The sequence below is a fragment of the Bufo bufo genome, chromosome 5, assembly GCF_905171765.1.
Source record: "Bufo bufo chromosome 5, aBufBuf1.1, whole genome shotgun sequence".
In the NCBI taxonomy this organism is placed as follows: Eukaryota; Metazoa; Chordata; class Amphibia; order Anura; family Bufonidae; genus Bufo; species Bufo bufo.
In genome coordinates, this window is record NC_053393.1 from 361,429,692 (window position 1) to 361,447,316 (window position 17,625).

Genomic DNA, 17,625 nt, shown 5'->3' on the forward strand with positions numbered 1-17,625 from the left:
ATAATTGTTTTAATTTTTTTTATTTTATTTTTTTATTATCCACATGATAACTTTTGTGATAATTGTCTTGACTTATCCCAAATAAAACCTGCATAATGTACCATTTTTTTTAAATAGAAAATTGAATTGTGGAAAACATGGGTGTACGGAGGTCTGCCATCCACAGCCTTGCCAGCCTTGTCCGCGACTTCCCCAGATTGTGCGTTTCTGTCCCTGCGGACAAACCTCATTGAGCAAATTACTTGAGTTGGGCTGTGTGGACAGAAAAATCTGCACTGATCCAATACCATCATGTGGGAAGACGTGTGGAAAACCTTTGCCTTGTGGTTCTCATGGTAAGCTAGACCAGCTTTCATATTTGTATACAGGCACAGGGTCCTGAAAATTTTCTATTTAGACTAAACTTAACACTTGTCTGCATTCATTTTATAATGTATACAGACACATGGTTCTTGTAGATAATGGATGTAACTCTCCCCTCACAAATACATTTCTTATCCTTTTCATTGGGGGACACAGGCTTGACTGTGGGTATAGCTGCTGCCACTAGGAGGCGACACTAAGCACAAAAGTGTGAGCTTCTCCCTCCAGATATAGAGAGATAGAGATAGATAGATAGATAGATATATATATATATATATATATATATATATATATATATATATATATAGATAGATAGATAGAGATATATATATATATATATATGTGTGTGTGTGTATATATATATATATATATATATATATATATATCTATCTATCTCTATGTGTGTATATATATATATATATATATATATCTCTAATTAATATAATAATAATAATAATATAATAATAACATTATTATTATTTTTTTTATTTTTTTTTATTTTCTTGCAGCGGGAATACAGGCAGTCCTAGCTGCCTGCACTCCCACCCAGGAGACGGGAGACCAGGGGGTTTCCAAGCCCGCTGCTCCTTCCCGGTCTCCAGAAGACAAGAAGCACAAGAGGTTCCTAAAGCCTCTGCATCCTGCCAGCCTTTGGGTCACCACGGCCGCCCACAACAAGTCCCCTCTGTTCTGGTGTAGTGGCCTTCCCCAAGGGGCCGCACATCGAAGGTGGTGACCCGGCTGGAAACAGGGGGGAGAACACGCCAGACGAGTAGGTATTCCTCGCTCCAACCCCCCCTCCCCTTCTCAGGTTACTTGTTAGGATGGCCCCCACAAAGCCTTCTCCACCCCGGCGGGGAAAGAGTTAACATCTGCATGTCAGCTCTCCGGTGGGGTTGGGGTGAAGGGAAGCCCTCTGCATCTGTCAAGCTTCTTTCTGGGCCCTGCATCCCCCTCGCCCCGCCCACCTGTTTCTCACAGAGTTGCACTAGTCTCCGCCACCCCGACTCCTACTGCGTCCTACTTCCGATCTGCTCGCCGTGGCTACTTCTCACCCGGCCAACATCTCCACTCGGCCGATGCTCCTTGCGGCAGCACCGCTGTACGGGGGGTGTGGGGGAGAAGCCTGGGGAGTCAGTTGTGGCGCCATCAGGAGGACCTGCACTTCTTTTTCATTATTGCAGGCGGCCAACTCCATTATGGGGGCGGAGTATGAGTTCTCCCCGATTTCCCCCCCCCCCCCCTCCTTCATCTGGCTTCTTGGCGCGAATTCTTTGCGCAGGTTTCTCTGACTCCGCCTATCTCGTGCTCAGGCTGGGTAAGCTCTTTCCCCTCCTTCCTACAGGGTTTAGCTTTTACCCTCCTACTTTTCACTACAGATACTCATTCTGTCCGAACCAAGATCCCTGGCCTCAAAGCCGGCGGTCACTTCCGTGCAACATTTTGCATGTGCTTCTTGTCGCTCAAAATTCCCATCCGGTCAGTTGGACCCCCTCTGCTCCACCACTAAGTGGCTCTGACACTGTCCCAGTCGACCCCCTGCCCAGCCCATGGTAGAGCCGGAGTGGGTGCGCTCTCTGTCTAAGATGGTGCAAGACATTTCCCATTCCAACAGGGCCATTGTGGACATACTGGGGCATTTGGCTGTGAGGCCACCCCCTGACCAGTTTAGACTGGGGGCCCTCTGCTGCCTTCTATCGGGGCCGTCCTGCAAAACGAGCCAGACCACCCTCTCCTCGAAGGGTGTCTGTGTCCCCCATTTCATCCATCTTCCCGCCATCTCCCAGGGAGTCTTGCTCCAACACATCCTCATTAGAAGAGGAGTGTTGTGAGGAAAAGTTGTCAGATGCTGACTTTGTCTCACCGGAGGACCAGTGTTCCAAACTGTCCACTATGGTAGACAATCTCATCGCAGCGGTTATAGAAACCTTACAGGTTTAGGACCCTGCACCCTTATCTTGCGGTTCTGTTTTTTCTTCAGGCGATCACGTCGCTCGCCAAAGGTGTTCTCCAACCACCCGGAGTTTGATTCCTCCCTTTTCAAGGAATGGAACTTCACTGAAAGCAAAACGCTTTACCGAAACGTTTAGACGTCTTATATACCTTTCCAGAGGATTTGACAAAGTGGTCGTCCTCTCCTATTGATGACCCTCTGGTATCCCGCCTGGCTAAGAATACCACATTGCCTATGGCAGCTGGGGCTTCCTTCTCTGACCCAAGGCATAAGAAATTGGAATCTTTTGCCAAATCTTCTTTTGAAGCAGTTGGCACTGCCCTGAGCCCGGTTTTTGTCTCGACATGGGTTAGTAAGGCTATGACCGAGGGCAAACAAGCTACGTCAGGGCCTCGCCTCTGGGGACTCTTATTGCAGTGCAACTTTCCCATGCCAGCTCTTACATCTGTGAGGCCTCTCTGGACGCGGCCAGGCTTTTGGCCCACTCTTCAGCCCCTTTGGTGTCTATTCACCGTACCCTGTGGCTATCTTGATGGGCGGTGGATAATGGGTCTTGACGTCCCTCCCCTTTGCAGGTAGCAGTCTTTTCGGCAAGTGTTTGGATGAGATTATCTCTGATGCTACAGGGGTTAAAAGCACCAATTTGCTGCAGAGCAGGACGCGCTTCAACAGGTCTAAAAAGCGCAGACCTCTTTTTCGGCCCTTTCGGAATTCCTCCAGCCCGAAGCGGCCAGCCGACAAATCTGCCCCAGAGCAGAAGTGCACACCATCTTTCAAGCCTCGCCCTCCCTGGCGTCCTCACCAGCAGGGCTACAAGCCCCATACGCCCAAGTCCTCCTCTGCATGACAGTTAGCCTCTGGCGCCCCCCAGTCGAGCGGGAGGTCGTCTTCATCTGTTCCAGCATGTCTGGCTAGCTCACGTCTCGGATGCCTGGATCCGAGAAGTCATACCGGAGGGTAACAAACTGTAGTTCCGATCCCCACCCCCCACCCAGGTTTTTTGCTGGTCTCCCCCGACCTCTCCCTCCGCCGCCAATTCCTTTTTTCAGGCTATTCTCTCCCTTCTGCGGCAAGGAGTGATTGTTCCGGTTCCACCTCAAGACTGTTTTTGTGGATTCTACTCCAATATCTTTGTAGTCCCCATCCTAGACCTCAAAGCCCTCAACCGATTCCTTCGCCTCCGCCGCTTCCAGATGGAGCCCCTGCGTTCGGTCATTGCATCTATGGACCCGGGGGAATACCTATCCTCGATAGACATCAGGGACGCCTACCTCCATGTTCCCATCTGCATCGGTCACCAGAAATATCTTCGGTTCGTAGTGGGACATTTTCATTACCAGTTCGGTCTTGCCGCAGTTTCCAGAGTCTTTACCAAGATTCTGGCCTCAGTCATGGCTCTGCTTCATGCCAGGGGGATAGTGGCAACGTACTTAGACGATATCCTGATCAAGGGTCCGTCATTCCAGGCAACGGCGGACAGCCTGCGCATCATCCGGGATACCCTGGAACGCTTCGGATGGGTTCTGAACCTATCAAAGTCATGTCTTCATCCATCTCGGCAGCTGATGTTTCTGGGTATGCTGTTCGACACCGATCAGGCCAAGATATTCTTGCCCCCGTACAAACTCTCCACTCTCCATCGTTAGATCCTCTCTTTGTTGCAGCCTTAGCCTCTTCCCATTCGCCAGTGCATGAGGGCTCTGGGCCACATGGTCTCTTCCTTCGAAGCAGTGCCCTATGCTCCGTTCCATATCAGGGCTCTTTAGCGGTGCATTCTGACCATTTGGGACCGTTTCCAAGCCTCCCTGGATCGAGTCATCTGTCTCCCTGCCCAGACGCGCCGAGACCTTTAGTGGTGGTTGATGTCTCCGATGCTGACATCGGGCCACTCCTTCCTTCCCCTCCGCTGGATAGTGTTGACGAAGGATGCCAGTCTCTGGGGCTGGGGCGGAGTTCTGGACAATCTCTCAGTCCAGGGCTCCTGGTCCCGCGATGAACGCCAACTTCCGATCAATATTCTGGAATTGCGGGCGATTCGTCTCTCTCTGGTTCATTGGACGGACCGTCTCCGGGTGTATCCAGTACGGGTTCAATCCGACAACTCCACAGCAGTCGCCTATTTAAACCACCAGAGTGGCACCCGGAGCCCCGCAGCCATGTCTGAAGCAGCGCTCATCCTCTCCTGGGCGGAGAGCCATGTCCTAGTTCATATCCCCGGCGTCGACAACTGGATCGCCGACTTTCTCAGCCGAGTGAGACTGGATCCTGGTGAATGGGATCTGCATCCACAGGTCTTTCTCGCGATCTGCGAGCGTTTGGGTCGGCCGGATGTGGATCTCATGGCCTCCCGCGTCAACCGCAAAGTAGAGACCTTCGTGGCAAGGTCCAAGAATCCTCCGGTTCGGGCATCGGATGCCCTTGTGATCCCGTGGACGCAGTTCACGTTTCCTTACGTGTTCCCTCCTCATCGGCTCATTCCACGTCTTCTCTGAAAAATCAGGTCCAACAGTCATTCTCGTGGCCCCGGATTGGCCATGCAGAGTATGGCACGCATCCCTAGTCTTCCTGCTCGCCGAGTATTGCAGACGGCGGTTCTCTGATTGGCCGGAGGGCTTCTTCGTTAATGGCCCAACCCTGGGACTGCTCTGTAACGTCCCACGGTCAAGCCTGTGTCCCCCAATGATAGGGATGAGAAAACTTGATTTTTGTACTTACTGTAAAATATGTTTTTTAGTCATCAAATGGTCTTGTGGGTTTACTATAATACGAATAGTTGGAGTGTTCTGCTGTACGTTTCAGGGCCATTGGACTGTAACTACTCACTCTTTCCTTTGAACCTTGTTGTAAGATTAATTCGTCTTACGCCTCTTTCACATGGGCGTCGTGGATTTGGGCCGGATAGGATGCGGGTGCCTGTGCAAATGCAAAACATTTTAATGCGTTTTGCACGCGCGTGAGAAAAATCTGCATGTTTGGTACCCGAACCCGGACTTCTTCATAGAAGTGCGGGTTTGGGTTAGGTGTTGTATAGATTTTATTATTTTCCCTTATAACATGGTTACAGAATGCTTAGTAAAATAGGGCTGGAGGGGTTAAAAAAATAAAAATAATAATAATTTAACTCAACTTCGCGTAGCCCGGCTTCTCTTCTGTCTTCTTTGCTGTCCAGGAGGAAAAGGACCTGTGGTGACGTCACTGCGCTCATCACATGGTCCGTTACATGATCAATGGACCATGTGATGAGCGCAGTGACGTCACCACAGGTCCTTTTCCTCAAAGAAGAAGACAGAAGAGAAGCCGCGCTACGCGAACAAGTGGATGAGGTGAGTTAAAATATACCTAGCATTCTGTATTAAGAAGGCTATTATTTTCCCTTATAACCATGTTATAAGGGAAAATAATAATGATTGGGTGCCCATCCCAATCGTCTCCTAACAACCATGCTTGAAAATCCCACCGCATTCTCGCTTGCTTGCGGATGCTTGCGATTTTTTTCACGCCGCCCCATTCACTTCTATGGGGCCTGCGTTGTGTGAAAAATGCACAAAATAGAGCATGCTACGATTTTCATGCAACGTTCACCTCACGCATTGCACCCGCGTGGAAATCTCGCCCGTGTGAAAGAGGCCTTAGAGTCCATTCACACGTCACTATTTTTCTTTTCCAGTTTTTCTTTCCATTTTTTGCGGATCCATGTTTCCGCAAAAACCTTCCATTTTTGTACATCTGTATCCGTTCAGTTTTTCTGTAAAAAAAAGTAGAGGAGGAATATATGTTGGTAGGGTACTAAAAAAAAATAATAATTCTTTCTATTTCCTGGAAACTGATCCGCAATTGCGGATGACATATTGATGCATTCCGCATGTCATCTGCAATTTTGCGGACCCATTGACTACAATGGGACCACAGACCGCATTTTGCAAAGACAATAGTAGGACAAACTAAAATTTTTGCGGGCCATTGAAATGAATGGGTCCACATTCTGTTCCGCAAATTTGCCGAACGGATGCGGATTACGAAATCCTGACGTGTGAATGGACCCTTAGTTGTAATTTTTTATCCCTTATATCTCTTGGTGGTTATTCTCCACAGCGTTGATGTTCAGTTGCCGTTTCTATGTATTTTTTTTTAGTTTGGAAAGAAAAACAGGGAGGCTGTGGTTGGAATGGTAGTGGAAATGTGGATCAGTTTCTGGCCACATTTCTTTACTAGTTAATATAACCCCTGGGTTTTTCTGCACATTATCCATGATTCTGTATGTTTCCCTTTTGATTTCAGGATTTGTTTAAATTGTACATGCATCACTGTAATAAATTACTAACTTAACTTCTGTATTATGCCAGATTTCATTCATACCTGTGAGAATCTCTGTCATGAAGGAGAATGTGGTCCTTGCCCTCGCATGTCTAACATATCCTGCCGATGTGGCTTTAAAACAAAGGTATTCTGTTCATACACTTACCTTTTTTCCTTTCAGTTGTTTTAATGTTAATGGCACTAGTAATGAAAATATGTAACATGAATAAAAATCCATATATAGTTTATATTTAATAGAAGTAAATGGATACTACATATTAGAATGGAGGGAGGTTACCTGACCATCATGTGGCTAAAGGTACTCATACACATTAGGCTAAGGCTACATTCTGTGAAAGACGGACCTGTGACAGACGTTTTTAAATTGCCGTCACACATCCATTTTAAGAACAATGCTAGTCTATGGGGTTATTCACACAGCAGTTTTTTTGACGGCCAGTGAATAAGGGTCCATTCACACGTCCGCAACAGTTTTGAGGTCGGTAAATTGCGGATCCGCAAAACACGGACACTGGCCATGTGCGTTCCGCATTTTGCGGACCGCACATGGCCGGCACTATAAAAGAAATGCCTTTTCTTGTCTGTGGCTGCGGACAAGAATAGGACATGTTCTATTTTTTTGCGGGGCCGCGGAACAGAAGTGAGGATGCGGACAGCACACGGTGTGCTGTCCGCATCTTTTGCGGCCCCATTGAAAATTAATGGGTCGGCACCCGTTCCGCAAAGTTGCGGAACGGATGCAGACCCGTTTTGTGAACATGTGATTGGACCCAAACAAACATACAATATAGACTATGCTCTGTCCTGTCTGTTTTCACTAACTGACAGCCCACATTCAATCATGAACCTACTTCTGCCTAATGTGTATGCCACCTTAATTCTGAAAATGTAACATGCCATCTTCTAGTCTCCCTAAAGGACCTTGTTAGCAGCAAGCACCAGATCATCTAATGGTACAGGATAAGTACATGAATGACATGTTATGGTTGGTTACTCTGGGCATCTGCACCGCTTTTTGTCTGCTTGTGCAGTATTTTTAGATCTGTGGATGGCAGTGTGCATGCCATGGAACAATACAACTTCACTGCACACTAGCAATAGCCCCTTGTGTTCAGTTTTTTCTATCAGGGTCTGTTCACACAGTGGTATTTGTCGACCTTGCCAAGTAGCTGCTTGTTGTCCGCCTCCCATTGTCTGAAATGGGAGGCGGACAACAATGTCTGAAATGGGAGGCGGACAACATGTCTGAAATGGCAGCTCTGCAGTGCAGATGACCGGTGCTTTAAATCCGCGACCACAGCAAGAAGTGACCTGTTCTTCTTGATGCAATGTCTGGACAGAGGCCGCTGGAAGCCGCGGTAGGTGTCCACTTGCGTTTAGCTCCCTTCAGTGGGGCAAAACTGTGAGCTGGTCCACGGCATTCAAAGTGAAAAACGGCAGCAGATGCAGATTTTACAGCGTCAAAAACCTACCCTAATGAAAAGCTTGTTACAATAGTAATACCATGCTGGATAAATGGCTCTGTATTCATAGACTTCCTGTCAGGAGTCACATTGAAGAACACCACCCGCTTTTTCCACCCCTGCATCAAGGAAGAATAGATGACCTTTACCTGCCAAACATGTAGATTTTAGGTAGCTAGCATGCCCTTTAAATATCTGTGGATCCTACTTTACAATATTTGCTATTTAGTCTAGGAAATGGTTTGATTATTTTTGCTTTTGCATTCTCCATGTTATTCACCATTACTTTCTGCATTCTTCATCTTATTCTCCAGGAAGTTCCCTGTGCACTGATACAAAATGATGGTAAGTAGTTTGGATGCCTTAACTATGTGATATTGTCAGAATGTTTTTGTTGCACTTTCTTTTTCCTGATTTGCCTTCCTATTTCTGTTCTGTAAGATTTCTGGGTGTGGTTGTTGGGGTATTTGATGCATAGCTCTGTGGAGGATGCAGCCAGTTTGTGCTTTACATGGACCACCCATTGATTTCAGCACTCACCATGTGATGCTTGAATTTCCCTGCAGCGTCAAGGAAGGGACAACAAATCTCTCCTGCAGGTTACAGCTGATCTCTGGGGATCCCACCAGCAGGACACATTTTTAGTCTTTGTGGCTGTCTGTCTAAGTGAATAGCAAATATTGCTAGAGTGGCTACTACCAAGCAAAACTGGATTTGGATACCTATAAGATACTGAACAGCCTCCCTAATCTTCCACTTGGGGTGGGGGTGTAGAATTCCTAGGCACATCTTTATACCCTTTGGCCAGGAGAAAGTATCAGAAAAGCATTCCTTCTGGCTGCACAGATTCATTCAAAATTGCGATTTCACACATCTTATGTCTATTTTTTTTCATTAACTTTAAAGGTCAAATAGTAAGTATCTTGTTCTCTACTGTCAAGTTGTTAAATCTATTCTAGCCATCTTAACCCCTTAGTGACCACGCACATTTTTTAAAAATTGCATTCCAAGAGCTATAACTTTTTTGTTTTTTCATCGATGTACTTGTGTGAGGTCTTATTTTTTGCAGGACAAGTTATAGTTTTTAATGCACCATTTTAAGTACATGTAATGATTGATTAAAGCAAGCTGTTTAGCTAAAACCTCCTTTGTTTACGTCAGTGAAAAGGCACATTAGTGGTCTCTAAGGGGCATGCTGTTTCTTGGAAACTAGGGCAATGGTAATAAAGAAACTGGATCATTTTCAGGACTATCATCAATGATCATCAGCCAAGGTTGTAGTTTAAAACCGGGATGACCACCAGTGTGGCCACCATTAGATCCATATGTATAGATACATATTATTATTTTTGTTAAGAAGTCTATGAAAGGTGAGTGACAGCCCCATGGAGGCTTTTATGGCAACCATATTGGTAGTCCACCAACCTAGTTCAATAGAAATGTACAGCTTTAGTAAAAAGAACTATTGGAATGAGCCCATTTTTAAATTTTAGGCAGAAGAGCTCTTTAAAGGGGTTGTCTGGTTTCCTCTATTGATGACCTGTCCTAAGGCTAGATCATAAATATCAGATCAGCGGGGTCGGACTCTCGGCACCCCCGCCAATCTGTCGTTTGAAAAGAACACAGTGCTCCTCTGAGTGCTGCGTTCTCCTCACTGTTTGCCTGTTGTCGAAATCACAGTGGCGAGAAGGTGTAATTACCACTGCTCCATCCCATTGACTTCAATGGGACTTAGTCTACCTACAACTGCTACTTCCTATTAAAGTGAATAGGATGGAGGAGCTTTAAAGAGGACCTGTCCCCACTCCTGACATGCCTGTTTTAATAGCTTCATGTGTTCCCCATGTAATAACAATTCTGGAGCCTCTATTCTTATGGCTCTATGTTGTGCAATTCCTTTATTATTTCTACTAGAAGTCATGAATGAATTGCTATTAGCCTTTAGTAAGGGTACAGAGGGGTGGTAACACGTTGAGGGGGGGGTGTACCTGCACAGTCTGAAAATGGCAGCACTGATTGGATAGAGTGTGCAGGTCCACCCCCCCAACTGGCTACCACCCCTCTGTACCCTTACTGCAGACTGCTAGCAATTCATTAATAACTTCTAGTAGGAATTATACAGGAACTGCACCCCATAGTCCTAAGAATAGATGCTCCAGCAGTGTTAGTACATGGAGAACACATGAAGCTATTAAACAGGCATGTCAGGAGTGGGGACAGGTCCTCTTTAATTACACTTTGCCACTGCAAAGGCGAGCAGCTAAACAGTAAAGAAAATGCGTTTGTTCAAATGGGTTGAACTGCGAAGGTTTTCTTGTACTTACAGGATAAAAGAAGGTAACAGGCAGAGTATAATAATCACTCTAGGATGATTATTATACTCTGCCTGTTACCTTCTTCTATCCTGTAAGTACAAGAAAACCTTCGCAGTTCAACCCATGTGACTGTGCTTCACTATTTGTGGCAACCTTGATCTTTCACAGAGGTTCACAAAGGAGAGGGGAAAGTGAATCCAAGTGACCTGAATGCTTTCCCATATCCAAGGAAGTCTGTGTGATTTGGAAGGGAGGATCTTTCTGTTTGCGCTGGAGCAGCGCACCTGTATATGTGAACAGTACCCACTCCACAATTGGAACTCGCGACGCACCATAAAAAGGCAACGTACTAACGGCTGTTTATCTTCAGCAAAGAGAATGCAGCGGATCGGACTCCCAGCAACCTCTCTGATTGTGATATTGATGACCTATCCTGAGCATACATGATCAATAGTGGAAACCGGACAACCCTTTTAAGTAATGTTAAATCGCTTTTTTGTTTTATGTGCCACAAATAAAGCGGTTCTATGTTCCTGATAAGGTTCTTCAGTTCGGTCAGGGATGATAACCAGTTGGAAACCAGCTGCTGTTCAGCAGGATTCACCTGCTGTGATAGATAACCTGGCTTTTTAACAGAAGTAATTTGCCTGTGATGTCAGGTTTAGAGAAAATCAGCTTTTTGGAGATGTTAGAGGCATTTTGGACAAAGTTATATATTGGTGTGCGTCTCCCTGCCCTCCCTATGGTTATGAACTGGAACAGTTTTTCTATGGGGGACATTAATTTGTTATTAACATAGCATATTGGAAAAAATTAATTTATTTTTATTTTTTCTTCTTCTCCAACTATAGAAGATCTTACATTCATTTGTGATAAGCGTTGTAACAAGAAGCGTCAGTGCGGTCGACATAAATGCAGTGAAATTTGCTGTGTGGTAAGTTCATATGCTTTATGGAATAGAACACCTTCTAGATCTTGTTTGCTGACATATTTGTATTGTTATGGGACTTTATAGGGGGCTGGCTTCACTAGGACTATGATGGTTACTTTATACAGCGAGAACATGGCATAGACAAGCTTAAAGGGGTTTTCCAGTATTCACTTAAGGGCTCATGCACATGACCGTATGTATTTTGTTGTCCGCATAACACAGATCCGCAAAAAAAACGGATGGCGTCCGTGAGCATTCCGTATTTTGCAGAACAGCTGGTTCCCAGTAGAACAGTCCTATTATTGTCCGTAATGCGAACAATAATAAGACGTTCTATTTTTTTACGGAACAGACATGCAGACATATTGAAACGCAATGCACACGGAGTAATTGCAGTAACCAACTATGATTACACAATGGATGAAGCTGTGCTGCACTAACTCAGACTACAGGAGATACTGCACAACATTTAATGGTGGGGGGAGACACAATATAAAAGTACCAGAAACCCTTTAAAGTGGTCAGACACAACAGATGAGCATACACATTAGACCAGGGGTCAGCAACCTCCACCACTCCAGCTGAAATCTTTTCTCTCTGGGTTCCGTGAGCTTAGTCATGCCCCTTCCTTCTCCTCCTCACTGTATTGTGCTTGGCTGCAGGACAAGTGGCTGGAGCAGGAGCCTTCCTGCTGTGTACTGTCTGTAGTAAGATCAAAAGAACATCACACTGCACCCCTTTCAGCAGACCACCAGCCAAATATGGAAGAGATCTGCAGGAAATTAGCCTTAGGTTTTCTGCAGGATTTCTACAAGAATTTTAGTGTCAGACAGTGGGGGCAACTATTTTTCTTTTTTAATTTTAGCATTCATTTCTAGGTTTAGTGTTCCTTTAAAGGGGTTCTCTTGGAATTAATAAAATAAAATGACTGAAAATACTTATATATTATTAGTTATAATGGCTCATTTTCTCTAGGGAGCAAACATCAGAAGAAATAATATGGCCTCCGTCCTATTAGTACACACAAAACCTGTCCTAATCACACAGGGCAAGTCACTTTTGAGCACTAAGCTAAAGAGCTTCCTCATCCTCCTCTCTGTCCTGCTTGTCAGTGATTATGATGCTGAATACAGTTTAATATGATCTTCATCTGAATCTCTGTAGGAATGGAGTTCATGAGGAGACATGAAGTACAGAGAGAAGGTGGGGATGTGGCTGATGAGCAGCAGCACTTGTATGCAGTCTCCGTTACCACAGCCCCACATTACCACACTCTGTCCTCTCTGTCAGGAACGGATTGGGAGCTCAAATGGCCCTGGAAAAAAATGTAGATGTGGCCCTATGTTGTAGGCGGGTTTTTTTGCAGGGCAAAATCTGTAGTTTTTATTGAAACCATTTTGAAATATGCCTTTTTGATACGTTTTTTTATTCCATTTTTTTGGGGAGTTGAAGCAACAGTTTTATTTTTTGTTTTGTTTTTTTTCCATTTGAGTTCACCTTACCATATAAATACATTTATATTCTAATAGTACGGGCAGTAATCTTTATTTTTTATTTATTTTTGTTATTATATTTGATATATAAGGGAAAATGGGCCGATTTACATACATTTTTATTTTCTTTTATAGTTTTAAACACTTTTTCATTTCTTTTCACTTATTTTAAGTCACCTTAGGGGTGATCGCTGCTCCCATAGTCTGTACATGTATAGCTAAAGGTCGGGAAGGGGTTAAAATAAGTCATTCCCCTATATAACTAGGGCGTGGAACATTACATTAGTGATTGAGAGCACCCCTGTGCATTTAAAAACTTTTATTCCCCTTTTTTTTATTGGGTAGACTAGATGGGCCAAATGGTTCTTATCTGCCGACACATTCTATGTTTCTATGTTTTTATTCAAATTATCACTGGTGGATTTCAAACCAGGGCCTTTCTGTATCAGAGGCAAAAGCCTTACTAGCTGAGAGCTTTCAGTGAGTGGAATTTCTTTACCAGTATTCCTGTACATTGCACTGGTTTCTACAGGTCCGTCTCTGTATACTAGGATAACAGCAACAACAGGTTTTAGTTAGAGAAATTATTTTCTACAATAGCAGTGTGCCCAGGGGGTGATGGCTGCAGGTCATCAGCACTGGATTGCAAGTTTTAAGATATATTGTTGAGTTTATCTAGTAAGGAATTTCAGATACCTGACCATATTCTGACTAATCTGAGTTACTGTTCCATATTTCATCACAGGACAAAGAACATAAGTGCTCCTTAATTTGTGGTCATAAACTCAACTGTGGCCTTCACAGATGTGATCAACCATGCCATCGTGGGAACTGTCAAAACTGTTGGCAAACAAGTAGGTAGTTCTCCCCTCTGACTTAATTTAACACAGCTGACAGTAGAGACTGTGAGATACTGCCTAGAGTAAGGGCCTTTTTACATGTGCCAGTAGACGTTCTTTCCTGATCATTGCCTGCTTATTAGCTGTATTTACATACAGCAGCAGTCATTTCTTGATGGGGATGATCAGTCGTTACCATGATCATTCATCCATACACATTAATTGTTTGTCAGCAGTAGGTCCCTGTTTGGTCCCACATGATGGATGCAGTCACCTGACAAACGAGGGTTACATGGGCCAATTATCAGGATAGAATGCTCTTACTGATGTCCCTTTCCGGTAATTGGCCCGTTCCTGGCGTGGCAAGGTGTGGTTTGCTGCTATGGCGACTATCCTAACAAGGAGTTAAAAGCTACTGGACTTGGGTTTTATTCGTCATATTTATTCTCCCAACTGATGTAATTTTGTACAGTGGTGAAATAAAGAGGAGTTTAGAAAAGTATATATTGTCCCTTTTTTATAAAAGTTTGTCAAAAGTGGTATTAATAGACCAGTGGACTTCCAGTGTATAGGGGACAAAGCCACTATTTTTGGTTTGATTGGCTGATCATATGACGTAGATGAATTGTGCTGTAATTCAGAAGCCGTGGTTAAAGATATGCAGATAAAGCTATGCAATGGCCACAACATGTTCTGTTTTAAAAGATGGGAGAAGACACTGGAATGTAGAAAATAGCAGCTGCTTTGTTAACCACTTCAGCCACCGCAATGTACCGGTACATCATGGTAACTGGGGAAATGTATGGAGCGGGATGCTGCAGTGATGATACGTGGCGGCTGTATAATACAGCAGGCAGCTGGCCACAATGACTGGGAACAGTTATTGTGTCAAACCCCATCAATTAACAACACTGATAGCAGTATCTGTGAGGTAAGGCAGAGGGATTGGGCTCCCTCTGCCTTCTGATCGGAGCTCCCAGCGGTGAACTTGCACGAGGCACAGCTCAGCAGGGAGAGTGTAAAAAATCCAAGTCTCCCTAATAGAATCAAAAGATCCAATGTTCTAGCCCTCTTCCCAATTTTACATGTTTATTTTTGTATTGTTTAAATATTTTTATATCAGTTATTGATGCGTCTGAAAATGTCTGAACTATTAAAATATTGAAAGAAAATTCCTGTGTAATGAACGAACATGTGGGCATAAATAAAAAAAAAAGCTTTTTTCAAAGGTTTTTGTTTTTTTTATGTAGTAAAAAAATAACTATACAAGTTTGGCATTGTCGTATTCATATTCAGCCGCAGAATAATGTAAAAAAAATGATGGCTATTGTAACGTGGGAAGGAAAAAAATTAAAATACTAATCCAGAAATGGGCCTCATCTTAAGTGGTTAACAGTCGTCCTCTTTCTTTCATTTAAGGTTTTGATGAGCTTACTTGTTACTGTGGAGAGTCTGTTATTTACCCTCCAGTACCATGTGGCACCAGGCCTCCAGAGTGTAAAAACTCTTGCACAAGACAGCACGAGTGTGACCATCCAGGTATGTCAGCCATTGTGGCATTTTATATTTTAGTTCTTTTTAAAAGGCTCAGTCACACTTCAGTATTTGATCAGTATTTTTCATCAACTTTTAAAGTGGATTCTAAAAACACAGCAAAATATAGTGGAAACATTTATACTTCTCTCTTTCAAATCCACTCCTGATGAAAAATACTGATCCTGTAAATACTAAAGTGCAAATTTGAATGAGTCCGAAGATAGATATGAAACCTGTGTCTAGGGCTACTTTCACACCGGCGTTTTGGCTTTCTGTTTGTGAGATCCGTTCAGGGCTCTCACAAGCGGTCCAAAACGGATCAGTTTTGCCCTAATGCATTCTGAATGGAAAAGGATCCGCTCAGAATGCATCAGTTTGCATCAGTTCAGTCTCCATTTCTCTCTGGAGGCGGACACCAAAACACTTCAGCGTTTTGCTGTCCGTCTGACGAAGCGGAGGCAAACGCATCCGTCCTGGCACATAATGTGAGTCAATGGGGACGGATCCGTTTTCTCTGACGCAATCTGGCACAATAGACTCTGGCACATTGACTTTTTTTTTTTTTTTTTAACAAATCTCTTTTTTATTAAGATTTTCCGAGTTACATACACAATGAAATCGGAAGATTTTAGCCTAAAGCTAGTTTCTCAAACCACGATGGGGTTGAAGTGGTATCATATTTGTTGGCTAGTAATTTGCACGAGCGCTCCAATTCCTGTCTGGCTAGAAAACTGCTTTTTCAATAGCTTGGGTGCTTATGAGGGGTATTTCCTTTTGACCTTTAAGAAGTGTCAAGAGTAGTGAGATTGGAATGTTTCTCAGGAGTTTCCAAAATTGGGGAATAGGAGTCGTGGGTGCATATACTAGGTATGGAGTGAAGTCTGCTGTCTCGGGGATCGGAGAAAAGAGGGGTTTTAGCGTGCATAGAGCGTGTAGCTAGATATATTCCTTTAGTGAGGCTCTCCGGAGCTTCTGTCAATTGATCTAAGCCCCAAAGCGCTGCGAGTTGTCTATCTGACATTAGTGCTAATTGAATGGTGGAGCCTAATGTTCTATATTTAGGGATACATAATTGAAGCCACCGTTTTAATTGTATAGCTTTGTAATATGTCCCGCGTTGACTTTTAGTGGTGTTCAAGACGGATCCGTCATGGCTATAGAAGATATAATACAAATGGATCCGTTCATGACGGATGCATGCGGTTGTATTATGGTAACGGAAGTGTTTTTGCAGATCCATGACTGATCCACATAAAATGCTAGTGTGAAAGTAGCCTTAGCAAGAACTTCCAAAATGTAATGTAACTTGCTAAAAGTACTAGTGTAACCAAACAATTGTTCCATTCTGTTCTTTTCTACTGTTTTATTCTTTTCTTGCAACATACCAGCCAGTACCTGAACCCACTAAAAGTGTTAGGTAGCAGCTGGCACAGACCAGCACCACGCCATTGGTTACGAGATTATTAATTCTGGTTGCCCTAAAGAAATAAGGAAGGTTTAATCCGATCTGTGATGGTTGTAATTATCTTCTAGATGTGAAGGCTTGATGTATACAATTGTTAGGAGCGATGGAAATTGTCCAGCTCTGTAATTAACAACTGAGAGTTTAACATTCTGTGACTACAGTGTAAGGAAAATTGTTAATTTCTGATTTCAGTTTTCAAAAAAGTCAGTGTGGGGTGTAAATCCACATGTTTAAATTTTATTTCTCGCCCATATTCATTGGGGGACACAGGAAACCGTGGGTATAGCCATATCCTCTAGGAGGCGTTGACACTAGTAAAAGCTGTTAGCTCCTCCCCTGGCAGCTATACCCCCTCCAGCCTGGAGAGAGAGCTTTAGTTTTTTCTAGTGTCACTAGGAGGCAAGACCTCCCTGCTCTGCAGGGATCTCCTGAATATTTTTTATTTTAGTTAATTTTTTTCCTTCTTTTTCAGATGGGAAAACAGTGGACGCCTCTCCTCCCTGTTCTCCCGGGGTCGAGTTGCGGCAGTGCCGGTCACCCGCACTGCTGCCTCCCCCACAGAAGACAAGGTGGACCAGGGCAGCCTCGCTCCCTGCATCCCGCCAGCCAAGGGGTCACCCGTCGAAGTCCCTTAATTCCAGCTTCCTGCCACTACGGTGCCAGTGGCTGAAGGGGTGACCCTGCTGGACCAGAGGAAGGGTGAAAATGGCGACAGGGACGTAAAGAGGATGAAGAGAGGTAAGTACACGGGACTTAGGTGAGTATGTCCCTCCTGGGTCGCCCCCTCCCTCCCTACCTGGTGGCAGTAATGCAGAGGTTAACTAGAGGTGGGCTGTGGCACAGGGCTTAGCCATTCACTAAAGGACCTCTGATATTCCCAGCACCCTGTAGCCATTCCCTTCTTCCCCCTCTGGCAGGTTTTATTCAGCCAGGAAGCCCGGCACTCTTT

General features: G+C 44.4%; 1 protein-coding gene across 2 annotated transcripts in view; it reads left to right on the forward strand.

The window, feature by feature from the left end:
* NFX1 (nuclear transcription factor, X-box binding 1) overlaps positions 1–17,625 on the forward strand; it is a 128,569-nt gene that overhangs the window by 66,238 nt on the left and 44,706 nt on the right. For both annotated transcript variants that reach the window (XM_040431493.1, XM_040431494.1), the window contains exons 9-14: positions 118–335; positions 6,661–6,758; positions 8,412–8,442; positions 11,264–11,346; positions 13,582–13,690; positions 15,095–15,214. In XM_040431493.1, the coding sequence (XP_040287427.1) occupies positions 118–335; positions 6,661–6,758; positions 8,412–8,442; positions 11,264–11,346; positions 13,582–13,690; positions 15,095–15,214 (659 nt within the window). The remainder of the gene's footprint in view (positions 1–117; positions 336–6,660; positions 6,759–8,411; positions 8,443–11,263; positions 11,347–13,581; positions 13,691–15,094; positions 15,215–17,625) is intronic.